This window comes from Cornus florida, unplaced genomic scaffold (assembly GCF_030987335.1).
Source record: "Cornus florida cultivar Cherokee Brave unplaced genomic scaffold, ASM3098733v1 CherokeeBrave_3.0.0_Hap2_Chr11, whole genome shotgun sequence".
Lineage (NCBI taxonomy): Eukaryota > Viridiplantae > Streptophyta > Magnoliopsida > Cornales > Cornaceae > Cornus > Cornus florida.
The window spans coordinates 64,069,804-64,097,146 of NW_026775581.1; the positions used below are offsets into that span (position 1 = coordinate 64,069,804).

The window sequence follows — 27,343 nt, forward strand, 5'->3', positions numbered from 1 at the left end:
GATAAAGAATTTGCAAGTCAAATTAGTTGACCCTGTGAACACTAAATACCTATATACTTTCCTAGATATCAGAAATGGATAGATATATTTGAAGGTCTCCTTTGAAATTAATGTTTACGATTTATTTATATTGTTTATTCTCTGCCTATAAATGCATGGAAGAATCTTGCTAGTTTCCAAAATCATGCTTCTTAATTAACCTTCACTCAAAATCTAGTGAGAATATTTAACAAAAAGGACTTCACATAAAAGGAAAAGAAAAAGGAAAAGAAATAAAGATATGAAGAAAGAAAAAAAGAAAAAGAAAAAAAGTGGGCTCATATATATATATATATCGCGGCTATTGCATTCATATTATATATATTCAAATGTGAGAAATGCAAGATTATCAAGAGTTCTTTTGTTTTAATGAGATGGGCCCCATTGGATTGGGGCAACCCATTGAATCCACTTCTGGTCTCCTACCAACTTACAGTAGCCCCAGTCTAGGGATTCACTAGCTTTCATTTTTTTACTGGGCCGACACTGTTTTGGGGTCCCAGCCATCCCTCCTTTTGGAATAATATTTGTTTAACTCCTCATATATGAATAAGTAAGCCCGTCTATGTGTCATGTTAGAGAGTTAATTTTTAAGATCAAATCTTGTCAGAAACAGTCACAGGTGTATATTCAGTACTCAAGTTAGGCTAGCCAAATTTTATTATTTTTTTTGGGATAAAAGGATTTAGTGCATGTTTCTACAATGGCAACATTGGACCATGACCTGTCTTGAGGGGTTGCATGATAAGATACCATAAGTTGTGATGTGTTGTTTGTGGTGCATTGTATATGAGATTGTGTTTGGGTAATGTTGATAAATCAGTTTTAATCAGTTTTGTGCCAATGATGAAATGAGGAAGAAAGGTATAATATTTATATACACATGGTGGCATGAGAGATGTCTTACTCGGCCGAAAAAAGAAAGTTGAAACATCTTTCATTTATGAAAGATGCACCCGGCCCCAATAGTTTCAAAAAGTTCTGCAAGTAAAAAAATTCAGTTCCAAAATAAGGCACGAGGAAATCCTCAAATGGAGATAGTAATCAAGAAATTTTAAGTATTAAAGAGTATTGTCATGCACTTTTTATTTGCAGGTTGTGTCTTGCAAGTGACATATGAGCTCTTGAGAGGATTATGATTGGTGTTTGCATGAGTAGAATGGAATTCTAGAGTTTTAATTTTGAGAAGATTGTTGAGTGTCAGAGAGAATTGAAAGGGTTCAAATATATAGAATGGAATTCTAGAGTTTTCGAGAAGATTGTTGAGTGTCAGAGAATTGAAAGGGTTCAAATATATAAAATGGAATTATAGACTTTGTGAAAAGATTGTCAAGTGTAAGAGAGAATTGAAAGGGTTCAAATATATATTGGAGAGTTCCAGATAATTATAGAGTGAAAGGGAATAATTTTTAGAGAATAAATAATTAGCACAAAAGTTTGAAAGATTAGACATAAAAAGATTTGAAACCTATATATAGAGCCAGTGTGCCATGGATAAGGAACAGAATCCCATAGTAAGAAGTTCGAGTGTGCCACCACGGGTGTGGTGTAGGCTGATTTTTAGCCCATGCCAGTAGGTTAACATCCGGGAAGCAATTGAATAGAACTATCATAGTAAAAAACAGTTGATGTATTATTACTGTCATATAGTTAGATTCAGAATCTCAATTATTACTGTCATATAGTTAGATTCAGAATCTCAATTCCATTCTTTAGAGTCAATATTATATCAAAATTATCACCAACAGTATTCTGGACCCGCCCAATGAGAATTATTAAATAATATTTATTCATTTAAAATAAAAATTATTTGTTTGTATCAGATCTAATAAATACTATGAAGATGATATTTTAGAACTGTTTTTATTTAGTCATAATGACTCCTTGAATTGACGGTCACACCTTAAAGCTGATCGAATGACATACTTTGCAGTTTTTGTCTCAAATGGCTTTATCTGGATGAGCACAGGCGTCTACCGTATGGAATAATGCCCTCACAATTTCCTCGCTGACCACAAACTTGGTATAACGGTAAGACTTAAAGTCAAGGTTCAAAACAAAAAAATAATCCCTTTTATTTGCATTCAGAGACAATGCTTGCTGGCTGCGTACATTCTATTCTACCCAAAGTTCAAATTAACCTACACATTCACGGGAGCCTTGAGTTTGCCCTTTTTGTATTTGTGAGTACTTATGAATTTGTGTCGGCAGGGCAGAAATGAAAATATGGCAGGGTTTTAGGGATTTTTGTTGCATTCTTTAAGCTTCAATTTACAAGTTTACCCATCACTTATTTCTAATTTACAATTTTATCTATTTAAATAGGTTGTAAACGAGTTGAGCTGTATATATCCGTGTTGACATAATTGATTTCCCTAAATGAGTTATGTAACTTCAAATCAACACGACATGGTTAATTTATTTATTTAATCGTCTCGACTTGTTTATAATTCAAACCCGATCATCCCATATTCAAACCCTTGTTAATTAATGCTTATGTTATAAAATGTTTCATACTTTATCATGTTGTGTCAAATTTATTTTGTTCAACTGTGTTTTGTATTCAAACCCATGTGTTGTGTCAAATTTTGTCGTCTGTTGATGACATGTGCTTAATGCTAAACTCAATAGGCTAAAAAAAAAAAAAAGGAAAAAGAAAGGGACGAATTTTGTCAAATCTCACTAATCTTTTCCAAGAGTGATCCAAGCAATAACACATTTCAACAATAAGTAACACAATGGATCAAGAGACTTCGCTTACAACAAAAATCATAATCTCTCCATATTTAATCATTATAGTCAAAAATGTCATGTATATTTCTGATATGGGACTTGCGTTGTGTTTCATGTTATTAAGTCAGTTAATGTTTTCCTCTTTAAAATGAAATTTTCAAAATTTTTAGAATTATTTGGTAACTGCTATTAAAATTTTTAGCAAATAAATAGGTGTCATTAGAATATTAATATGGACTTGGCATTGAGTATTTGCTCAAATACAAGATATTCAAATCCTAACCAAATTTTGCTTATGATATGAGATCATCACGACAACATAATAAAAAGCACAACTTGATTAGGATTTGGAGATCTTGTATTTGAGCAAAATACACAATGCCAAGTTCATATTAATATCAACAAAAAGAGAGGTCAACTTTTAAAAACAAAAAGAGAAGCTTTTTCATTTTGATGTTTTCAATTTTGACTTCAATTTTAAAAGTGTTTTGGTATTATTCAAAAGCATAATAAATATTACAAAATATATATACTTCGTGCTTTTATTTTGCTATAATATACCAACAAAAATAAAAAATGCAAAGTAAAATAGACAAAACAAAAGTGCTAACGTGTTTGCCCAAACTTTTCATTGAAAGCAAGTGGTAGGTCTTATTACTTCTAATAATATATAAATTGATGGGTCAATTAATTCTTAAATTCCAAGTTGTGGACATGTGCTTATGCTAAACTCCACAGGCTAAACAATAGGACACTTTTTGACAAATCTCACAAATATGTTCTCTAGAGTTGACAAGTTTTGTCAATTCAGAGACCTAATCAAAACCCTGCCTTGCATATGGCTCAATCATAGCACGTGCTCACTTGGCTTTAGAACCTGTTTGGTTCACCCATTTTGCTACCTGCAATACTTTATTTTTCCCAGAGATATTGTAGGTACACGCTTAATCTCCCCTTTAACTTAATTAATATGTCCACTTTGTTGTGACCCATATTTTTATGTAGTTTTTGCTCTAGATGTAAAGAAGGACTGCAATTTGCAAATGACTACCTCAACCTTCGCTCAAGTATCCTTTCATGTGACTTATTAAATATATATATATATATATATATATATATATATATATGTCTACATGTGCACAAGAGACAAAATATTATATATATATATTTTTTTGATAACAATTAAACAAAAATAAATCATTTAAGAGAAGGACAAGTATAATGGAGGAGAAGAACATTTAACGATCAATGGAGGAGTTCAGCATTTAACGATCACTGAAACCATAATATTACCATATTCTTATTCGACTGCAAAAGTCTTTTTGCAAACACATGAGGGACGACGTTCCCTTTACGAGAAATCCAAACAAGAAAAGAATCCACACAATCCTTAGAGAGAGAAAGGATATCATTGACTATTACCATTAAACCTTGAATAGAAACTTGCAACTACAAACAATCCCCTTCCACCACCACAGACGTTAATTATATACCAACCAAACTCTCCCATTTTAACCTATGATATTGTCTTGCATTCGTTTCATGCCATATATGTCGCACTCATTTCTTACCTGCATCATTAATTTTATTGTCTTTTTAAGAATATCGGTTTATAAATTCATTTGCAAATTAATATATATCAAACACATGCATGACTTAACTTGCTTACTCAATTAAATTGAAATTTTGTTGGAATTAATTTGACTCGTTTATTAATTAATTAATAAAAATATACAAACCATGCTTTTATTCAAACGGGATCAATGTGTTAATAAGCACGACTAATTTGTTTATAGCTAGCTAGCCCTAACTAAATAAGTGATGAGCTTGGCTTTTTCTTAAAAAATTAATGCAGCAACAGAAAGAACATTAACTTTGGTGAAAAGGTAAATAATAGGGGGAAGCATCAAGTGTGTCCCCGTCTAAGCACTAGGAGAATATATAATTAATTCCATAATTCTAAGTCCCCATTGGCGCATCAAAACCAATCAACTACTTTGCACTTGCCTTGTGCCTTCTTACCAAAACAAAATATAATCACTAGTTTCCAACAACTGCTACGTGTCCAACAAAACACAATACAATACATAAATTATTGGATGGTCCATGTGGCCGGATTAAATGTTGCAGTAGTTTGTAATTTGTGTTTAATTGACACCGTCCATTAGAATTTAAAATCATTTAATAATTTCTTATAACTTAATAATTTATGTGAATGGAATTTTATGTGCGGAGTGTGCCCCAAAACGGTATGGTTTTATTACATTCGTTTCATGCCATATAAGTCACACTCATTCGCCACATGTAATTATCATTAATAATGCACTGTGGGGTATGTTTCTTGCTATGATTTTAAAAAATAGAAAATAGAAAATTTAAAAAAAAAAAACCCTCCTTTGTAGTATTCCATGAACTCTCTCTCTCTAGACTCTATATATTCATGTCTCTCTTTATGTACATTATATATATATCGATCCATTCAGGTTCTGGTGAGAGTTATGGAGGTACAAACTTGGCTTGCAATTGACTTATCAGCCTCCTCAAGTGACCAAACCACTGGTTCTGAAATGCAAAGCACCTCAACTATTTCTCAAGAAACAAACAGTTTCACTAGTCCTGAAACCAATTCATCTCCATCAAATCTATCTCACAAAACCCTAAAACCCTCCATCTCTCACCTCTGCATTGCCACTCTCAAAACCCTAACCCCACAAATCAGCTGCCTCGCCGTCCACAACCACGCCCTCTACGCCGCATCCATCAACCAAATCAACGTCTTTGATCTAACAAACCATGCCCTCATCGACACATTCAGCTCCGATGATCCCCGTTCCGGTGTGGTCAAGTCCATTGCATTCGGAAATGGGAAAATCTTCACCGCTCATCAAGACTGTAAGATCAGAGTGTGGCGAATTTCACCATCTAAACGGCACCGTTTAATGTCCACTCTTCCTACAGTTAAAGACCGTTTATACCGTTGCATTTCTCCGATGAACTATGTCCAAGTCCGGCGTCACGTGAAACGGTTGTGGATAGAACATGTGGATGCCATTTCGGGTTTAGTGATTAATGATGGTTTAATATATTCAGCGTCATGGGACAAGAGTTTTAAGGTATGGAAAATGTCGGACCAACGTTGTTTGGAGTCCATTAAAGCCCATGATGACGCCGTTAATGCCGTTGCCGTCTCTGGTGACAGCCTGGTGTACACCGCATCGGCGGACGGAAAGATTAGGGTTTGGGAGAGAGGTGATGGAGAGAGAAGGGGTATGCATGTGTTGATCACTACGTTAGAGAAGCATAAATCAAGTGTCAATGCGCTTGCATTGAATGGTGATGGATCGGCGTTGTTTTCGGGCGGTGGTGACCGTCTGATCTTAGTGTGGGAGAGGGAGGAGGGTGATGATCATAATCACATGATGGTTGCATGGTCGTTGAGTGGGCATGGAGGGGCTGTACTGTGCCTAATGTGTGTTGATGATGTGTTAGTGAGTGGGTCATCGGATCGGACGGTTAGGGTTTGGCAACGTGGCACTGATGGTGGATTTTGTTGTGTGACAGTGTTGGAAGGACATGTGAAGCCGGTTAAGTCGTTGGTGGCAGTTTCCGGTGGCAGCGTTTCGACTGGCGGTGGCCGCGTTTCGACTGGCGGTGGCGGCGTAATGGTCTATAGTGGAAGTCTTGATGGTGAGGTTAAGGTGTGGCAAGTCATGGTTTCTGATGTTAGTAGCGAGTCACCAGCTTCATATAATCTGAGATTGACCCGTGATGTTTAATAAAAAGATCTCTTGTTAATTTGGTCCATGACTCCATGATGTTTATTGTGTAAATCTTCTACATATATATATAGATATATAGTAGTATATGATATATATATGTTCTGTGAGATGTCACATGAAACATGTAACCGTGTTGATTATGGTTTATGAGATATGTCCACTACAAACTGTATGTTTCATCTGTCTAAAAGATGCAGTTGCAGAGACGTGTTGGTTGCTTTCAGTATTTCATTCAAAGCCCACGACATGTTTGGGCAAAAGTTGATAGGTCAATGATGAATGAAGTGCTTTTTCAATATTGTTTATAGAATGATTAAGGCAACAAAATCAAGAGAATGTCCTAATTGTATGCTTATAATAAGCTTCCACTACCATTAATTATAGTACTAAAAATGTTTTAATTAACTAATTAAATTATAGAGATGAAACGTTTTTATTAAGTGGAGTGCTAGTGTCAGCCTAAAAGCTTTGAAATAATTAAATTAAATACTTAGGTCTTTGTGCTTTTTCTATTTTTTAGAAATTTGGAATGATTAACAAACAAAGCTGATCACTTGTCGGTAGGTAGCTTTTAGCTTATAGTTCTGATTATAAGTAGGAGCATGTGGGTTACTTTAACCAATTTAATTAATACCAAATTAACTTGAGATCAATTAAAGGACTTTTGTCCCATGCAATGCCTCCATCAATTTTGTGTTTTCAAATATCGCTTTGCGTAAGTGCTTACGTATAAGCTTCGTGACAACTTTTAATTGACTTATTAACTCTCCATTAATTAATAATCATGTTTTTTTTTATTATTAAGAAAGAACTTTGTTACAAGTCATTAATTGCTTCCGGTGTAACCCCCAAGGATGGCCGGTTGGTAAAAACTCTCATCTTGCAGTTTGAAGGTCGGGAATTTGAATCTCACTAATGCCATTCCTACTCTCACACTCTGAGAATGTTTTTGGTAAGTGCATGCGAGAAGAAGGATTGCATGTGTTTGGTAAATGCCATGTGCATGTGGAAAGGAGGATAGCATGTGTCCCATGTAGGAATGGCAACGGGGCGGGTGTACCCTCTCAATTGTTTAAAAATTTCATCCTCGTTTTTGTCCAAATCTGCAAAAATAGGAGAGCTTTCCACCCCATCCCCGCCCCTATTTAACATCTTTATCCCTGCCCTGCCCCGTCCTGTTTAAGACCAAAAATTATCCTCCATTTAATATTTTTTTATCAACTTAAATTACATAATTATTGAAAAGATTCATAACAAAAAAATGGAAAATAAATAATTTAACATAAAATTCAATATTAAAAACATTTTAAATGGTTACGCAAGTTACTTGTTCCAGATTTTCAGATTAATTTTGTTACAAAACAAACTATCTCAATATTTATACTAATAAAATAGGGGTACTAATGCGAAATATATATAATAATGAAATAGAGGTACTAATGTGAAATATATATAGTAATGAAATAAGGATTAAGTAATTTACCTATCTAAACGGCCCGCCCCTGCACCGAACTCGCGCCTGTTTTCATTATATCAAATCATTTACGTCCAAATAAGTTAAACGGTCCCTCAAAAACGGGACGGGATGGGTATCCGCTGGGGCAGGACAAATTGTCATCCCTAGTAAGGTGAATTACGAAGTATTGTAAGAAACTTATGCCCCACACGACCACCAGAATTGTGGTCCATCAATAGCTTGGGCTGCCCTAAGTTTAGGGGATCTGTATGTGGGTTATTTTTGGTATTCCTTTGTTGGGCCTCTGGCTACTTATAGATCACTCTTTAATCGGGCCATCTCTTGGGCCTCCATGCTAAGCACATTTACAATTTAGTACTTTACAGTTACATATACTGTCTCTGTACTATATTAGATGTACATAGTTCATCTTTATCTTTAAGACCTCTCAAATTAGTCCAACCAAAATAATGCTTATATTTAAAAAATTATTCTTTAGCTGTGTTCGGGTCTATGGAATTGGAGCTGTAGAATAAAAAAAAAAAATTGTGAGTTGCTTTTCTCCAATTCCAAAACTCATTGCATGTGTGCACATTGAAGCAGAAAAAGAAAAAGAAAAAGAAAATGGGGTGAGAGAGGCTTGAACTCTCGACCTCAGGATAACTCAGAAGCTATGAGACCTACGCGCTAGCCAACTGCGCCACCACCCCATATGGCATTCTCTCCAAATTTTGTACTTTACTACTATCAAATTTCTCCCACTAACCTCACGCCAAAGCGTATGTAAATGGTTTAGTTCACTGATTCACTCCTACTTCTCAATTCTCATACATCGATAAGTTTTTGTTGTTGCTTTCGATGGACGACACTTTCGATCCTGTAAGTAAACCCTAATTTCCCTGTTCTTTCGTTTTCAATCTTTTTCACATTGCAACTGTTTTGTGTGTGTGTGTATATATATATGTATGTCACAATTTGTGATTATATATATTGCAGGTTCTAATACAAGCCATTTTCAAGCTCGTATGGAGTAGAACAGCCCATGGTTTTATCAATTTCGCATCTCACCTCCTTTACTATTGCCTTCTTTGTTTAATCTTTGTAGTAATCTCTAATTTGATGTATTTTGATTAATTTTCTTGAATATTTATTTTGTTGGTCACTGCAGCTCGTGAGAGAAACGAAGGCACCGAGGCTTTGGAAAATGAGGTAGATATTCATAAATATTTTCTAGCATTATAGATTTTCTATCCAGTTTCAGGTCTGAAGTGATGTTAATGTTTCGTATTTGATCAGACTGTGTTAGCTTTATACATACTTCAATTGAAAATTACATGTAGAGGTCGAATGTATGGCACTTTTGCTCCATATGTGACGAATTTGTGAATCTAACTCAAAGAAACCTTTCTAATCTTTGTACTTGAGGCGTAATTTGCTCTTGGTGTAGTTCCATTTGCTACTAATGATTAAATTAGGTTATAAAAGAGTGTAAAAATGTTAAGGTACTATTTGAGTGAGTCTGGTCTGTAAAGACCATCTTTCTCTTGTTTGACGCTTTTGCTAGGATTTTAATTTGAATGTTGAAGAGGATAGCAGGGAAGGGACATTGAAAAAAGAAAGAATTAGCATCTTCCCCAAATAAATTTCCGAGTGCTAGGAATTTATTGTGTAGTATGAGAAAATTGTGCTTTACGTTTGCATTTCAGAATCCTTCTAACCAAACAAATTTTTATGGAGTCCCAAACAACTTTTATGGAGTGCCAATGGCAATAGAGTGCTGGTTGTCTACCCCATGTTTTGTTTATTGTTCTTCGAATATCGGAGCTCCCTTTGGATTCTTTTTCTCTTGTTATAATTGTTGAGCTCTCTTTTAGAAGCCACTATCCATATTGCTCTGATTTTATGGGTCATCACTTGTTACTGAATATTATGCGTTACAGATTATGTTAAATCTTTTTGAAAATGGTCTTGTGTGGTAGTATTGATGCAACAATGCTTTGCACTATATTATATAGGCTTGACTGCATCTTTGAAGTGTAGATTGTCTAGGTGTTGTACCTCCTTGATTTGCGGACTTGGTAACTATATAGCTGTTACGCTGTCATGTGGCGGCAAGAGAGAAAATCATTGGTTAGTAAGAATGCAAAAACGTTGTTGATTATTAATCCAAATCTACATTGTACATGTATGTACCACCTAAGTTTGCTTTATCATCTCGAATAGGTGGTACTCTTAATATCCCCTCACACGTTGACTCTTAACCCTGTCTTTCTAGTCACTCGAATGATAACATTATCATAGTAATGCGTTATTGTTTCTTTTTAAATACGCCACATTCTGCCACAGTTAGATAGTCTAGTAACCAGCTTGTTTGTTCTTGTTTCCAAACCTTTACCCAATTCTCCTCAATTAACAAGTGCTCCCATTGTCAGTCACCCCCAATATGATACCAAGCTGAATTGGATACACTTGCTTTTACTTTTTGTTCAATCACTCTCCTAGTTTCATTGTTTGATCCATAAAATTTGATATTATGGCATCAGTGCATTTTGAATATCAATGGTAAAGTTATATGTAGGCATTGAGACACTTTCCATTTATTTAGTCAGTCATATTGCTTTAACTATATGGGTGATAACATATATCTTCTTCTAACAGACTATTAATTGAATATTTCTTTTGCCTACAACAGAGGGGATACACAAACGCAATTTTTTTTTATCTTATGCGTCATGGTAAAAAGTATTGAGTTCTACGATAATTGCTTATTTAGGGAGGCCTCATTAGGAATCACCTTGTTAAAGTTGGGTAACATCCAACGTTGTTGCAGAAGTTCGTTTAAATGGAAAATTTGCCTTCTCATCAATAAACTTTTCAGTCATCAACTAGTTGTGCCAAATTACTTTTATTTTTTTACTCTTTGTCATCTGCACTTCCTCCCCTTCAACCCTCCTCCTTCCTTCATGGATATTATTTGGCCATGCAACTTATCTTTCTTCTTTGGGGAAAGTCTGAAAAACACCCCTGTGGTTTTCAATTTGTGCGAATTAGACCCCTTTAGTTAAATTTGTTTATATAAATCCATACTAGATATAAAAATGTGCAATTAAGCACCTCCGATGAAAATTCCAGTAGAAATTGGACGTCAGTTAGTCATGTGATGGCACATGACCATTTTAAACCCTTTATTCCCAAAATTGCCCTTCTTATATTCCTTTACTACCCCTCACTATATATATATATATATTTGTATATAGTATATATGGGTTTTGAACTTCTGATTCTTGTAGATTTTGTAGTTTGCAGTTACACAGAGAGAGGGTAAGTTCAGAGTTGAGAACGGGAATAGAGATGGAGGCGATTGGGGAGGCTGAAATGATTTGCCCTAAAAAAAAATTATATAAAAAAGATCATAAAAAATTTCACCAAATAGGATTTAGTTTGCAAAACAAGAATTATAGACCTTGATTAGTTGATTTAAAAAAAAAAAAAAAAAAAAAATTAAAACAAAACCCATACATACAAGATAGCAGTTGCAGAGAGAGAGAGGGGGGCAAGCTTGAGAGTTGAGAGACAGTGGCCAGCGGCTGAAGCTTGCGAACGGCGAACCCGAACTGGAACAGCGAGTGATGGAAACTGAAAGATATGGGTTTTGATTTTTTGAACAATCTGAAATGATATGCCGATATGGGTTTTGATATAGGTAATAGGTTTTGAACTTTTGAAATGATATGCCGATATGGGTTTTGATATAGGTAATAGGTTTTGAACTTTTGATTCTTGCAGACAGATAGATAAACTGAAATATATGGGTTTTGAACTTCTGATTCTTGTAGTTTGCAGTTGCAGAGAGAGAGAGAGAGAAAGGGAGCAAGTTCAGAGTTGAGAATGAGAATAGAGATGGAGGCGATTGGGGAGGCTGAAACGACGTGGTATTGATAGAGGGCTATTTTAGTCTTTTCCCATTTTTTGTTATTTTATTATTATTTTAAATCATAGATAGAGGACTATTTTAGTCTTTTTGTAACTCCGGTACCGGTTAATAGAGGTCAACTCCTAAAAGGCACTAATCCGCACCATTTTTAAAGTATAGGGGAGGTGAACAAACAATGGGGGGTTATACGCACTATATTGATATCATAGGGGTGTAAAGCGCACGCGAGCCTTCTTCTTTTTAGATCGGTAAATTGATAACCTATATTTTCTCGAGATGAAACTCCGAACATTACAAATACTGATACCAACACTGAAGACAATGATATTGGCATACATTGAAGGTTCTTTTTGAATTAAATCCATTTGTTTGAAGGCGTCAGATGATACATCTATTACAAATATTTTTTAACTTTTTGTCTGCAATAGGCTCTATTAGCAGACTGCACTATCCATGCGCTTGACAGCTAATTATGTACTTGGTGTCCTGTTAAACTTTGAAAGGTGCAGGCAGGAGCTGGAACATCAAAGAAAAATAGGCCTACCTCAGGTATCTCTCATCATTATTTGACTTTTTCCAGCTGAGTTTTCGCACTTTCCTCGGACACGGATGGTGAACACTGAATAAAGGAACCTTGTCAATTATAAGGAAGATATGTTCTGGATTATCTATTTTGACTTTATCTATTTCTGAATTTGTTATGTCTCAACCAGGTTAATGGTATACCATTGTAGTGGGAATTTGCAAATGTTTCTATTACATGCACGCATATGAAATTCTTATTTTTTGGTAACGATTAATCAACCCACCTGCTAGCCACTTTGGACTCTCGGATGGTTTGCAAACTTCGGATATGTGTAATTACCCGCAAACCACACATATCATTTAAGCTGGGGTGTTTTTGCGCCTTGTGAGAATCGAACCCAAGATGTACGAGTTTACGGTTCCCCCCAAGAGAACCTTATCCACTTGGCCACCCGTGCGGGTTCTTATAAAATTCCTCTGTTGATAATCTTTGAAAGTTTTCATTGCTACAACACTCTTAGGGAAATTTAGGTGAGATGTAGTTTAAGTGCTTCCATTGCTTAATAGTTAATATATAGTTTTTGAGTGCCCGGTTTACTAAACTTGCTGATAGATTTTTTGGATTTATGAACAAAATGCATAGAGATATACTTGTACTAGTTTATAGGTCACATGCATTGCTGGTGATGACAAGATCATACTAAAGTTAGGTTGTTTGGCCACAAAGCATATAATATGTGTGAGACTGTTAGTGTATAATGTATATAAAATCTTGTGTCCCATACATAGCCTTCCGAACAAAAGAAAGACAATAAAAATATACGGAAATATTTCTGAATGAAAGCAAGAGACCTTGTAATTCACTGCAAACCTTCCTTTGAAACCAAAGCTTATTAACTATATTGAAAATTTATTCCTTGTGGATGAAATGGAAGTATAGTTTTCCATTTTTTTAACAGAAAAAAGTTCCATTTTAAAGGGGCCATAAGATCAAGAGCAAATAAATATTAAGTCTGTACATATTCAGAGAAGAATATCAAAGTCGAGAAGTCAAAATTTCCAGTCTCAAATACCAATTTAAAACTCATATGGTGAAAGCTAAATTATTTATTCTTTTTGTGATATTGGTATATTACTGCGATATTCTGCAGAAATTTGTGCAGATTATTATTCAATTCTCTGTTACTGATCAGATGTAAATACTTTGTACCTCATTCTTGCTATATAAACTGATTTTGAGAAGCATTATTGGTGTCCTACCTGAGAGGGTTTATAAAATTTACGTCTTCTGCACAAGTGTGTGGTAAATATTGTCATTTTAGTTATTTTTCTTTCTGCAAACATTGATGCAGCTAATACAAGTGCCCTGAAGCTGAGCTGTGAACTTCTCCGAGTTTTTGTCACAGGTTCCTGTCTAAAATAAACTATGTGCTTGCTAGGGTGCATTTTTGTTTTATTTTCATGTTTTTTCTCAATAACTTCCAAGATTCTGTTGATGTAGAGGCTGTTCAACGTGCTGCTACTATTGCTGAGGCAGAAGGTGTTGGTAAAATAGAAGCTACTCATCTGGAAAGGATTCTGCCACAATTACTTCTAGATTTTTAAGGTAATAATCTTCAGAGTACAGTAGCGACTTTTCATCTGTAGCAATTTAGATTTTAAGGGAACTTTTCATTTTCTTTTTCCCAGCTATTCCAATTTAGACGTTATTTTTTTTTTTCCTAAATCCAATTGAGACGTTATTATTAGTGGCTTCGAGGAAGAACTGTATGTAGAGGACCAGAGGTAGTTTGAGAATTAATCATAGCAATTGATGCAACCCAATTATTGTTGTAGTTGGAAATGGGAACATTGCATATCAATGTAAACTGCTTCGGTGTGAGTTCAGTTAGATATTTTTTCCATCTTTTTATTTATCTTCAATTAATTGAAAATTAGTTAAAGCTTTGATACACTTGCTTTGTGTTGTTCTTGGTGGGCTCATTCATGCAATTGGAAATCATTTGTCTTGCTTATGAACTTTTTATTTTTATATTTATTTATTTTATTTATTCTTCTACACTTACTAGTAGGGATGATCATTTCACTTCTATAGAATTGCAGCTTTGGTCAACTATGATATTGTGAAGGGCTAAACAAGAATGCCTACTACAACTTCTTCAGAGTAGACATGGAGCACGGCCATGTTGGCGTCTCTGTGGTGGTGTGACTGGTGTCATATTCGTAGGCATGAAACACACCTAATGCTTTTTAAAATTTCCTTTACTTTCCTGGTGATGTTAATTATCAAGATATTTATCTCCTGTTATTTATCTGGATGTTCATTCGGTTGGCCGGGTTAGTTGAGTGTAGCAGATTAAAATTTTTCTGTGATGAAACAGTTTCTATATATCTTATTTTGGCCATCCTTGTTACGGTGACCATATTATGACCTAGCTCCTCTCCTAGTCCGAAGGCAATCAAAGCCATGAATGAGAGACTAGATGAGCAAAAGAGGATTTGGATATAAATTTATTGCTCTCGCTCTTACTGTTGGAGTAATTATGATTTTTGACCTACTCAAGTGAGTAATATTCCAAAATATGATTAGTGTTCTGTGTGTTGCATGTTTTTCTTTTGACTAAAGCTTCGTCCTATACAGCCCTATAGTCAATAATCTGTAGCGATTTCACACACACGCACACCCCTCTCCATGATGAAGCTGCTCTTTTACAGTAATGTCCGATTTTACTGGTTTTTCCAATGCCAGTCATGGAGAATGGTTGGTGGTTATTAGAATCTCCATCTCCGTGTCTCTCTCACTATCCGTCTCTCTCTCTCTCATTATTATTATTATTATTATTATTATTATTATGTATTTTGCTATGTATAATGTCACTCTCTCTCACTTATACATTATTAGTAACTTTTCTTTAATCAAGGAGAAGATAAAGCTAGTTAAAGTCACCTGTAGGAGGAAGAAGGTTTGGGTTGGGTGGCTGATGAAAAACCTTTTAATTATGTTTGGGTAAAGTGGAAGGAGAGAGAAGGAAATAATGTCATTTTTCAACCTTTATTCGGAACACTCAAAATCAATAGACTTACGTGAATATGAACAAGATAAAGCTAGCTATTTCCCAGAAATTAATAACAATGTGATCAAAGCCGCACTACTGAATTTGTTTGGTATGGTTTCATATCAAAGATGAGAAAAGTTGAGAGACTGAGGAAACATGGGCCCGCATTATTTTCTTTGAAATAAAATGGTGAATGGACTTGGAAAATCAAAAAGTAACGTGAAAATTGATTCATTAATTTCATTCAAAGGAAATTTCTGCTTTGAACAATGGCAGGAGGTGCTAGGAAACCTCGTTATAGTAACACTGAAATTTAGAAATTAGAGGGTTGAGTCTTCAGTCCGCTCGAGTTAGCCCACACATTTTTTGGTCTTGCATAGCTGGAAATATCATTAAAAAATATGTATAATGAAGCCAAGCAAATCTAAAAATAAAATAATCATTGATGGTGTATATCTGTAACTAATATTGCAACTGTGGCTATTATTTGCCAAAACTTGTCAAGTGAAACTAGACCAGTAGAACCCACCAAGGGTTGAAGCATAATAATATTTTTTTACTTTTTAAAGTAGAAGTTTGAAGATTTAAACAATTATATAATTGTGACAGTTCAAAACACTCAAGGAATTGTTTGCACTCAAGAGGAGTTGAATCTTGTATGACGGACCCAGATAAATATGTGGGGGGGGGGGGGGGGTTAATTTTAACCAAATTTAAAAAAAAAAAAAAAAAAAAAATGTTGTGGAGGCAATAGTGAAAATTTTCTATAATTTCAGGAGGGCAAAATTTAAATTTTATAGGTATATAAATAAATAAATTTAGATCCATGCATGTTTTCCGAGACACTATTACCAAGTTCTTACCAACCCTACCCTTGACACTTTGACATGAATTGCAATGATATGCAAGAAGGTAACTAACTCTTTTTTTTTTTTCTTTTTTTTAACACTAAATGGGGGCCAATTATGATTTTACATATTATTGTTTTTTTATTTATTAAAATACACTCATATGGTTCAAGACTTCGGCTTTACATATTATTGTTTTTTTTATTTATTAAAATACACTTATATAGTTCAAGACTTCAAGCCGAGTTTGATGAATACTGAGATAATCCATTGCCATTACTTTTCAGATAAGGAATATTCAAGGATCATGACAAGCATTTGTTGTAGTCGGAAGTATTAAGTTTGTTTCCTAGAAGTAGAAAACCAAGAACCCTGTGACTTTTATCCGCACTTTCCCCTCTTAGTTGCCTCAAGAACTATACTTATAAAATGTCATTATATATGCTTTTACACACACACACACACACAAATAGAGTACCCCAAATCCTCATAAGTAATGGGTAGGCAACAAAATTGAGATTAAAATTTATAAAAATAAAATAATAATAATAATGACGGGCAAACATACCATTTTCATCATATCATGCAAACCTCAACCTTCATACTTTGGATCAACAATATGACTTAATAATGCAATAGATGCCATTCATTCAATCATTGAATCAGAATGACATATTCCAATTCATGTTTTTTTTGTTAAAATATTCCCATTCATGTTGACAAAGCTTACAATGACACTTTCCAAAAATAGAAAAGACAAAAAGCAAAGATTCTTAAATCACATGCAGCATTATTTTACACACTAGTACACATTTTACATTTTATTCCACTTTCTCATGCATAACCTAGCTAATGCTTGATTTGGGTCAGCATGCACCTAATGTCCTTGCTATTAGGCCTCTGTTTAGGGTCCCCAAGAGTGCAAAAGCAAGCTATCTTGAGCACCAAAAGCATTTGCTCCTCGTATCCATTCCCCACAAGTTTAGGGTCAATTGCCCTACTTGGGGTCTCAGAAGCCATCACATTTCTCATCCACTTCTCAAAACTCTTCTCAGTGGTGGTTTGCCAAAACTCATCGGAAGGCACCTTTCCCATCACCAAAACCCCCAACAACACTCCTAAGCTATACACGTCGCACTTGTCAGTAAACTTGAGCGTCTGGTAGTACTCGGGGGCGATGTAACCCACCGTTCCCGCCACGCTGGACGTCGTGCCATGGGTGATGGCCTCGGGAATCGCCTTGGCGAGCCCGAAATCACTGATCCGAGCCTCCATGTCAACGTCCAAGAGAATATTACCGGGCTTTATATCTCTGTGAATAATCATGGGGGTGTGGCTCATGTGCAGGTACTCGAGCCCGGCTGCGATACCTATTGCAATTCTGTGCCTAGCCAACCAGTCCAATTCTCTATTCCCTTGTGACACATCGTTCAACACATCTTGTAAACTCCCATTTTTCATGAGCTCGAAGACCAAGTAGTGACAATCGGGCCTTGACACGTGGGCTAAAAGGGCAAGAAGATTCCGGTGCCGACCCACCGTAATGATTTCCGACCTAATCTGACGCATTTTTTTGTTCGGAAGCTTACTGTCTTCGTCGGCGAGCTCTGCAGCATCCTTTGGGGGTTGGATGATCTTCTTTATAGCAACCATTTTTCCGTCGCTGCCGGGTAAAACCGCCCGGTAAACCTCTCCGCAGCCACCTCTTCCGATGATTTCCAGCGAAGCTAATCCGTCGTCTTTCTCGAGAAATGCTAAGTCCTCTTTCTTGATCAATGAACTGTAGATTGCCGGACCGGACACTTTTACTCTGCCTTTGACCAACACCAGAAGCACCTTAAACAGGACCGAAAAGATCAGCCCGGAAACGGCTCCGACGAATGCTCCGGCGAGGAACCCGATTATTGACCCTTTTAGCTTCTTCTTGTTTTTGTGATGTTTTGGCGCCATTGCAGAGGTTTGATTTTGGTTATTAGTCTGAGCAAATATATACCGCTTTGGAATTGTATTCTGTGATGAAATTTCGACTCGGCTCATCACCGAAGAACCGTCCAGAAAATCATTGCCGGAGATGTTGAAGAACCGGAGGTTTCTGAAGGATCGCACTGAAATGGGTACCTTTCCGGCGAAATTGTTGTCTGCGAGAGAGAGTTTTTCGAGGTTCGGAAAGTATTTCAGGAAATTCAAATTCCCGGAAAATTTATTGGAAGAGAGGTCAAGAACTCGAAGTCGAATTATGGAGGATATCTCCGCCGGTATATCACCAGAAAATTGGTTTTTCTGGAGGTTCAGAACTTCCAATTTCCGGCAATTCGCGATTTGAGGCGGGATTTGGTCGACGATTCTGTTGTCGGAGACGGAGAGCTCTTTGAGCTCAGACAACCGTCCGATCGCTGGAGAGAGGAATCCATCGAGCCGCTGAGACTTGAAGACGAGACGGTGGATTCTGAGAACGTACGAATTGTTTGAAATTCGCCGCTCACAGAATACTCCGGCGGAGTTGCAGGGGCTTTGGGTGTCCATGGAGAAGCGTTGACCGTTGACTCTGAAGTCTTTTTGGATGATCAAGAGAGCTTCGCGGTCTGAAGAATGGAGGCTGAGATTTGCATGGGCGAGGAGGGTGAGAGTGAAGAGAAAGAGGTGAGAGAAATGGGTTTTCCGGTGGTTGAAGGCCATTGGAGTCAGAACGCCGCCGTGAAGAGGAGGGTGGTGGTGGTAGTGGTCGTGGTGGTGGTGGTGGTGTTCTGTTAGTGGAGTCATGAGTGTGAGTTTGGTTGGATTTTTACACAAGGGAACGCGTTGTGGAATTGGGAAGTCGTTGGACCCAGTGGCCGTGTGGAAAAAAGTTGGGCTATGGGCCCATTAGAAGGATTTCAGTCGGGTATTGAGAAACAACTTGATACTCTTGTAACAGTTGTGCGCGGAATCGCAAAAGTAAGGAAGTTTGAGGAGTAAAACAAGTAATTATGAAAAAATAATAATAATAATCACACAAAATAAACAATGGAGAATTTCCTCTTAATCTCTCTCAATTGCTTTTTCTAACATAGACACGAATCAATTAATCATTTACGTTTTCTCTAAAATCTGATTAGGTTTGGATATAAATTTATCACTCTCACTCTTACGGTTGGAGTAATTATGATTTTTGACCTGCTCAAGTGAGTAATATTCCAAAATATGATTAGTGTTCTATATGTTGCATGTTTTTCTTTTGACTAAAGCTTTGTCCTATAGAGCCCTATAGTCAATAATCTATAGTGATTTCACACACACACACACACATCTCCATGATGAAGCTTGTTGATGATGGATTCTGCGCAACTCGGATCTGATCTAACTTCCTGGACAGAGAGAAAAAAAGGTGATCCTACAAGCACCGGTGTGTTACTGGTGGAGTAGGCTCCGACGAATAAGTCAGTGTGCGAACTAATCTCTTAAGAGAAATCAAGAACTTGAGTTAGGATTTTTTGCGTACCTCCAAACGTTGATTACCCCGCCTTTTTTATAGGGCTTAGGTTAAGATGTCACGTAAAATTACCTTATTGTAATCTGTAGACTTAATCCTCATCGTAATCTTTAATCCTTATCACAATCTTTAATCCTTATCGTAATCTGTAAAGCCTATCTCAATCTGTGATCCTTATCGTAATCTGCAGAGCCTATCTCAATAGTGCGTTAATTTAGCAATCTTCCCTTAATTATGGATATTTAAATTATACATCCATCAGTTGCCCCCCGTTTTGGAGGATTGCTTGTCAAACCACCGGAACGTTAATTCCAAAATATCACACAATAATATATAGTTAGAATTGCAGAGCTTTGTCCATTAGCCTGACTTATATTGTCATTTCGCGAATACAGTCGGGGGTCATAGTATCACATTGGTAGCTCGTATATGTGGCAAGTTCGTATATTTGTCGTATATTGGCAAGCTTGTATATTTGTCGTAGTGCCACGTTGGCAGCTCGTATATGTGGCAAGCTGCCATGCTGGTAGTCTACCGTTATGTGGCAAGCTGCCATGCCATGCTGCCGTGACAAGCTGTCCTGCTGGCATGCTGCCGTTATTTGGCAGGTTGCCTTGCTAGCATGCTGCCTTTATTTGGCAAGCTGTTATGCTAGCATGCTGCCGTTATTTGGCAAGCTGCCCTGCCAGCATGCTACCGTTATTTGGCAAGCTGCCCTACTGACATGCTGCCTTTATTTGGCAAGCTGTCATGCTGGCATGCTGCCTTTATTTGGCAAGCTGCCCTGCTGGCATGCTCCCATTATTTGGTAAGCTGCCCTGCTGGCATGCTGCCTTTATTTGGCAAGCTGCCCTGCTGGCATGCTCCCATTATTTGGCAAGCTGCCCTACTGGCATGCTACCGTTATTTTATACTTGATTTTATTGACATCTTTAGTCGGCTCGTCCCTTTAATAAGGAAAGTAGATTAAAACGAGTTTCACGTAGCTCGTAATAAGGTAAGTAGATGAATACGAGCTTCACTCAGCTCACCCTTTAACAGGGGAAGTAGATTACTATGAGCTTCACCCAGCTCACATTTTAACGAGGGAAGTAGATTACTATGAGCTTCACTCATCGGGGAAGTAGATTACTATGAGCTTCACCTAGCTCACCTTTTAACGAGGGAAGTAGATTACTATGAGCTTCACTCATCTCACCCTTTAACAAGGGAAGTAGATTAATACGAGCTTCACCCAGGTCGCCTTTTAACAGGGGAAGTAGATTACTATGAGCTTCACTCAGCTCACCCTTTAACAAGGGAAGTAGTTAACCCCTCATCTTTTTACGAGGGAAGTAGATTACTATGAGTTTCACTCATCTCACCCTTTAACAAGGGAAGTAGATTAATACGAGTTTCACCCAGGTCACCCTTTAACAGGGGAAGTAAATTACTATGAGCTTCACTCAGCTCACCCTTTAACAAGGGAAGTAGTTAACCCCTCATCTTTTTACGAGGGAAGAAGATGAAACTGACCCTTCATTCTTTTAAGGGGGAAAGAGGTGTGGTCTTGACATGGGAGTCATCTCCTCTGATGGTTGTCTCGGGATGTTGGCAAATCATTGACACTTGTCGCACTTTTTAACGAAGTCAAGTGCATCTTTCTGTATGGTGGGCCAATAGTATCCTAGTCGGATGGCCTTGTTACCAAGTGACCTACCCCCAGCATGGTTTCCACAAACTCCTAGGTGGATCTCCCTTAAAATGTAGTCAGCTTCCTCGCTAGAAACGCATCGTAAATATGGCATGGAGAAGCTTCTCTTGTTGAGCACCCCTTTGATAAGCGTACACCTAGCTGCCCGCATCTTGACCTTTCGAGCTTCTGCTCGGTCTGTTGGTAGCACCCCATCCTTGATATATCTGATGATAGGATCTGCCCATTCCACACTCAATATCGCTTGTTGCACTTCAATTTGTCTCTCCTGAGATATAAATGGTTCTTCCAAATATTCCAATGGTATATTCTTATTGATCTCAGGTTCAATGCAGTAGCTAGCCGGGCTAAAGTGTCTGCTTTCTTATTCTCTTCTCGTGGTATTTGATGAATTGAGAATCTTTGGAAGTGATTCTTTAATTCCTTCACCTTTTGTGGGTAACTCTTCATCTTCTCGTCTCGTGCCTCATATTCCGCTTGAACTTGTCCAGCGACCAGGTCGGAGTCGGTGTACATATTTAATTGCTCAACCCCTAGGGCATTTGCCACTTTTAATCCTGCTATCAAAGCTTCGTACTCTGCTTTGTTGTTGGTTGCTTTGAAACTAAACCGAAGTGCGTACTGTATACTTTCTCCCTCTGGGGAGACAAGAACAAGCCCGGCTCCGCTAACCTGAACATTAGATGACCCATCCACGAACAAGTCCCAGACTACTTCTGGGCCCATTTGCTCACTTAAACCTGGTTCTGTCGAAAATTGGGGTTGTTTCTCCTCTTCTGGAGGGGTAAACTCAGCTAAGAAATCAGCCAACACCTGAGCCTTTACTGCTGTTCTTGGCTTATACTGAATATCGAACTCTTCTAACTCTACTGACCACTTCATCAGTCGACCAGAGCTTTCTGGCTTGTGTAGGACCTGTCGAAGGGGTTGATCTGTTAGGACCACTATCGTATGCGCTTGAAAGTATAGTCTCAGTTTCCTGGCGGACACAATTAAAGCAAAGGCCAACTGTTCCATCCTTGGATATCTTTCCTCCGCACCCCTAAGTGCTCTGCTCACGAAGTATACTGGCCTTTGGACCCCTTCTTCTTCTCGTATCAGAGCTGAATTGACAGCTGTCGTGGAGACTGCAAGGTATATGTATAGTTCCTCTCCCGGTATGGTTCGAGACACTAGTGGGAGAGAACTAAGGTATTGCTTTAGTTCTTTGAACGCCTGATTACACTCTGGGGTCCATTCCAACGCCTTCCTTAGCACACGAAAGAAAGGTAGACACCTGTCAGTTGACCGAGAGATTAGCCTACTCAAGGCAGCAATCTTCCCTGGTAGTCATTGTAGATCTTTGGTTGATCTTGGCGATCTCATGTCAATGACTGCTCGGATCTTCTTTGGATTGACCTCAATTCCTCTTCTACTTACCATATATCCTAAGAACTTTCCTGAGGAAACCCCAAAGGCACACTTGCTAGGGTTGAGTTTCATCTTATGCCTCCTAAGTACCTCGAAGGTCTCCTGCAGGTCAGTCAAATGGTCTTCAGCTTTTAAGCTTTTCACCAACATGTCATCAACATATACCTCCATGATTCTACCAATTTGATGCTTAAACATTACATTCACTAGCCTTTGGTATGTTGCACCAGCGTTCTTGAGCCCAAACGGCATTACTTTGTAACAGTACAAACCTCTATCAGTGATGAAGGCCATTTTTTCTCTATCTGAGGTGTACATAGATATCTGGTTGTATCCAAAATATGCATCCATGAAACTTAATAGTTCGTGTCTAGCCGTTCCCTCAACGTGCATATCGAGTCTTGGGAGAGGAAAGCTGTCATTCGGGCAAGCTTTGTTAAGGTCGGTGAAATCCACACATAGCCTCCACTTTTCATTTGCCTTCTTCACTAAGACCACATTTTCCAGCCAGTCGGGGTAGTACACCTCGTGAATAAAGTCGACTTTTAAGAGCTTTTTCACCTCTTCTGATATAGCCTGATTCCTTTCTGGAACGAAAGTCCTCCTCTTTTGTCTGACAGGTTTAAAGTCAGGATTTACATTTAAACGGTGCTCCATGATAGTGGGGTCTATACCCGGCATGTCTTCATACAAATACGTCTCGATTCTTCCTGAGGAATTAAGTAAGTTCATCTTTGATACCTGGGGGGAGTAAAGACCCTATACTCACTTTTTTCTCGGGCTCACCATCACCAAGGATGACCTCTTCTAGCTCTTCTGTAGGTTCCGCTCTATGAAAGTCTGGTCTATCTTTCCCTTACAGCCCTTCAATCGTAAATGCCTCTTGCGATTTTGTTTTCTGAGAGAGGCGACATAACATTCGCGAGCTATTGTTTGGTCCCCTCTTAGCTCTCCCATACCATATTCGGTTAGGAAACGCATCAGGAGATGGTAAGTGGACGTGATTGCTTTCATGGCATTCAATGTTGTCCTCCCCAGGATAAAATTATATGATGATGGGCAGTCCACCACTACAAAGTCCACCATTACAGTGACCTGCTTTGGATTGGCTCCTGCAGTAACTGGAAGGGTAACTACCCCCAGTGGATATACTTTGTCGCCTGAAAATCCCACCAGTGGTGACTTCATGGGTCGGAGCTTCTCTCGACCAATTTTCAATTTCTCGTACGCCCTAAGAAATAGTATGTCAGCCGAGCTACCATTGTATATCAGTATTCGTCGAACAGTGAAATTAGCAACGACCATGGAAACTACCAGAGGGTCATCATGGGGCTGGTGAATTCCCTTGTCATCTTCTTCAGAAAAGGTTATGACCGGCTCCTCAACTCGAGGTAATTTTGTTGGAGGACTTGTCATTCCAACTTCATTCACCTCTGAAAAACTCCGAATTCTCCTAGCATGAGCCCTCCGAGCCGAACTTGTCTCACCACCACCAGCGAAGCCACCCGATATAACTTTGATCTCACCCATTAGTTGGTGTTGAGGAGGGCGATCATCTCGGCCCTCCCGGGCTAGGTTGGAGCCTCTTTTTCCATTTCTAGTTGTGAATTTGCGTAAATGACCTTTACGAACAAGGTTCTCGATCTGGTTTTTGAGGTCGAAACAATCTTCTGTGTTATGTCCATGGTCCCGGTGAAACCTACAATATTTACCTAGAGACCTCTTTGTTGGATCAGCTTTTAGCTTTGGCGGCCATTTCAATGATGCGTCATCTTGAATCTGCAGAAAGACTGGCTCTACAGATGTATTTAGGGGGTATAGTTATTATACCTGCCTTGGCTCACTGGGCGGCGAGACGATATGTCAGCCTGGTTGTTTGAGAATTTCTTGTACTTCGATTCCTTTTCCTCCCTAGTGTTAGGTGCTGGCCTCTTCTTCTCCAACCTCTTATCTTCACCATCTTTGTTTTTTCGTGCATTCATAGCATCCTCAACGTTCATGTGCTTCCACACTCTAACCATCAACTCTGTCATGCTTGTAGGGGCTTCTTTTGATAAGGAAAATAGGAACTTAGAAGTCTGTAGTCCTCCCATAAAGGTTGTGAGGGCAACCTTGTCATCCACCTCTTCTACCTGCAGCATATCAGCGTTAAAACGACTTATGTAACCATGGAGAGGCTTTCCCTTCTACTGTTTCACATTCAATAAGTGTGTTGCTGTCTCCTATGCCTCTGCCCAGCTATGAAGTGTCCAATGAATTGTTTGCTCAACTCATTAAAGATTTCAATGGAGCCTGGCTTTAATTTATTGAACCAAAGACGAGCCCAACCCTTTAGTGTGGTAGGGAAAGCCCTGCACATAATCTCATCCGGTACGACTTGCAAATACATAAGAGCTTTGTAGGTCTCTAAATGATCGAGTGGGTCCTGCGTCCCATCGAAGCTCTCAAGAGTTGGCATCTTAAATTTGCTAAGTAGAGGACAACTCATAACATAACAGCGAGGCTAAATGCTAGGTTGGTCTTCTGTACCAGATCGTTCACTGTGGCCTGGCCCTTCCCTTTCATTGCTTGCATGACGTCTTTGACCCTAGTTCTCAGATCTTGCATCTACAGATTGAAATAAGTGACGTCTTCAGTCTTGTCACCAACACAACCAGAGGTACCTGCACGGAGCCTGGTATTATTCCGTTCAAGAGACCGATGGTGATGGTTTCTCTGTTGACCCCCTATTTGACTAAGCTCAGCGTCGTTGTTAATCCTACGGGAGTCATTATTGGGTACTTCATTATTCTCCACCTCATTAAGGTCGGCTAAGCGTTGTAGAATCATTGAATTTTTCTGGACTAATTGGTTTATTCCCTTATTTAAGGTTTAAACCTATTGTTCCAACGCTGTGACGCGTTCCTGATCGTTTGGGACGGCGGGGGGTTGCCTCGTCGAGTCCCTTTGATCAGAAGTTTGCAACGCTTCGTATTCGCCAGCAACCAGACCAGATCGTAATCGAACCATACTTTATTTAGAGAACTAAAATCGTTCCCACAAACGGCGCCAACTGTTGATGATGGATTCTGCGCAACCCGGATCTGATCTAACTTCCTGGACAGAGAGAAAAAAAGGTGATCCTACAAGCACCGGTGTGTTACCGGTGGAGTAGGCTCCGACGAATAAGTCAGTGTGCGAACTAATCTCTTAAGAGAAATCAAGAACTTGAGTTAGGGTTTTTTGCGTACCTCTAAACGTTGATTACCCCGCCTTTTTTATAGGGCTTAGGTTAAGATGTCACGTAGAATTACCTTATTGTAATCTGTAGACTTAATTCTCATCGTAATTTTTAATCCTTATCACAATCTTTAATCCTTATCGTAATCTGTAAAGCCTATCTCAATCTGTAATCCTTATCGTAATCTGCAGAGCCTATCTCAATAGTGCGTTAATTTAGCAATCTTCCCTTAATTATGAATATTTAAATTATACATCCATCAAAGCTGCTCTTTTACAGTAATGTCCGATTTTAGCTGTGGTTTAAAAATTCTATAGGACTGGTTTTTCCAATGCCCGTAACGGAGAATGGTTGGAGGTTCTTAGAATCTCCCCGTTGGACATAGATTCAATTGTTCAATTTTTTTTGATGTCTCTATCTCTCTCACTATCCGTCTCTCTCTTATTATTATTATTATTATTATTATTATCTATTTTGCTATGTATAATGTCACTAGTGTACCATATTTGGAAGGAAAGGAATGCTCGCATCTTCAAAGGTTCCAAATTATCCCAAAACTCACTCCTGACAAGGGTTTCTAACAGCATCTCTTCAATCCTAAAATTGGGGTTCTAAGGAGCTCCATTGCATGAGCTGCTGAAGGACTGGGGCCTTTCTCATTCTTGCTGCCGTTCTCCGCCAAGGCCGCCAGATTGAGTCTCGAAGCAGAGGGTTATCTCTGCCGTCACAGGCCATGCCACCGGAATCGCTCTTGAAATTCTCCAGTAACGGCTTCATGACTGTCACTGTCTGATTTCTTTGTTTTAGGTTTTGGCCCTTCGGCTATTCTGTTGTTAGTGGATTGGTTTGTTTGGTTTTGGGCTTGTTTTAGGCTCCTGCTCCCCAAATGTACTGGCCAAACGCCTTTCAAGTACTTTTCTCTATTTTATTTATATATTAACTTCACTTTTCGGAAAAAAAAAAAAAAAAAAAAAAAAAAAAAAAAAAAAAACCCTTTAATCAGAACACTCAAAAATCCATAGACTAGGCCGCACTTGCCACTACTGAATTTGTTTGGTATGGTTTCATATTAAAGATGAGAAAAGTTGAGAGACTGAGGAGACATGGAACGCATTAAAAAATTTATGCCTTGCGCAATGGCAGGGGCTAGGAAACTCATCATAGTAACACTGAAATTTAAA

At 38.1% G+C, this 27,343-nt stretch overlaps 4 protein-coding genes and 1 non-coding gene across 6 annotated transcripts; 2 read left to right on the forward strand and 3 right to left on the reverse strand.

Moving 5' to 3' along the window:
• The first annotated feature begins 5,270 nt into the window (after positions 1-5,270).
• On the forward strand, positions 5,271-6,548 carry LOC132281188 (protein JINGUBANG-like). The gene has a single exon (XM_059782914.1). It carries the CDS (start codon positions 5,271-5,273, stop codon positions 6,546-6,548), a length of 1,278 nt encoding a protein of 425 aa, XP_059638897.1.
• A 2,084-nt stretch (positions 6,549-8,632) lies between these two features.
• TRNAM-CAU (transfer RNA methionine (anticodon CAU)) lies at positions 8,633-8,717 on the reverse strand. Its single transcript is given in 2 exon segments — positions 8,633-8,668; positions 8,680-8,717. It is a non-coding gene; the product is annotated as a tRNA-Met (tRNA).
• Positions 8,718-8,737: 20 nt separating this feature from the next.
• Positions 8,738-14,871, forward strand: LOC132283970 (protein MHF2 homolog). Of its 2 annotated transcripts, none has more exons than XM_059786026.1 (7): positions 8,738-8,886; positions 9,004-9,052; positions 9,176-9,216; positions 12,445-12,490; positions 13,819-13,872; positions 13,968-14,072; positions 14,562-14,871. In XM_059786026.1, the coding sequence occupies exons 1-6, from the start codon at positions 8,866-8,868 to the stop codon at positions 14,069-14,071; spliced, it is 315 nt and encodes a 104-aa protein (XP_059642009.1). In that variant the 5' UTR covers positions 8,738-8,865; the 3' UTR covers position 14,072; positions 14,562-14,871. The 2 variants fall into 2 exon arrangements, with proteins under 2 accessions (XP_059642009.1, XP_059642010.1); XM_059786027.1 differs by having other exon boundaries at positions 14,570-14,871.
• A 2,120-nt stretch (positions 14,872-16,991) lies between these two features.
• On the reverse strand, positions 16,992-19,138 carry LOC132286376 (leucine-rich repeat receptor-like serine/threonine/tyrosine-protein kinase SOBIR1). Its single transcript, XM_059788702.1, has one exon. It carries the CDS (start codon positions 19,128-19,130, stop codon positions 17,220-17,222), a length of 1,911 nt encoding a protein of 636 aa, XP_059644685.1. The 5' UTR covers positions 19,131-19,138; the 3' UTR covers positions 16,992-17,219.
• A 4,611-nt stretch (positions 19,139-23,749) lies between these two features.
• LOC132281189 (uncharacterized) lies at positions 23,750-25,549 on the reverse strand. Its single transcript, XM_059782916.1, has 3 exons — positions 25,472-25,549; positions 24,787-25,074; positions 23,750-24,721 (listed from the first exon to the last, which is right to left on the reverse strand). The coding sequence occupies exons 1-3, from the start codon at positions 25,547-25,549 to the stop codon at positions 23,750-23,752; spliced, it is 1,338 nt and encodes a 445-aa protein (XP_059638899.1).
• Positions 25,550-27,343: the final 1,794 nt, after the last annotated feature.

What these genes read in the sequence shown, in the direction of transcription:
- LOC132281188 (XM_059782914.1), top strand. Translation starts at nt 5,271, where the DNA reads ATGGAGGTACAAACTTGGCTTGCAATTGACTTATCAGCCTCCTCAAGT.
- LOC132283970 (XM_059786026.1), top strand. Translation starts at nt 8,866, where the DNA reads ATGGACGACACTTTCGATCCT. An exon ending in TGGACGACACTTTCGATCCT is followed by an intron (nt 8,887 to 9,003) that starts GTAAGTAAACCC and finishes TATATATTGCAG; the next exon opens with GTTCTAATACAAGCCATTTT. An exon ending in TCTCCGAGTTTTTGTCACAG is followed by an intron (nt 13,873 to 13,967) that starts GTTCCTGTCTAA and finishes CTGTTGATGTAG; the next exon opens with AGGCTGTTCAACGTGCTGCT.
- LOC132286376 (XM_059788702.1), bottom strand. Translation starts at nt 19,130, where the DNA reads ATGACTCCACTAACAGAACACCACCACCACCACCACGACCACTACCAC.
- LOC132281189 (XM_059782916.1), bottom strand. Translation starts at nt 25,549, where the DNA reads ATGCAAGATCTGAGAACTAGGGTCAAAGACGTCATGCAAGCAATGAAA. An exon ending in AGGCCACAGTGAACGATCTG is followed by an intron (nt 25,075 to 25,471) that starts GTACAGAAGACC and finishes GATATGCTGCAG; the next exon opens with GTAGAAGAGGTGGATGACAA. An exon ending in ACATATCGTCTCGCCGCCCA is followed by an intron (nt 24,722 to 24,786) that starts GTGAGCCAAGGC and finishes GTCTTTCTGCAG; the next exon opens with ATTCAAGATGACGCATCATT.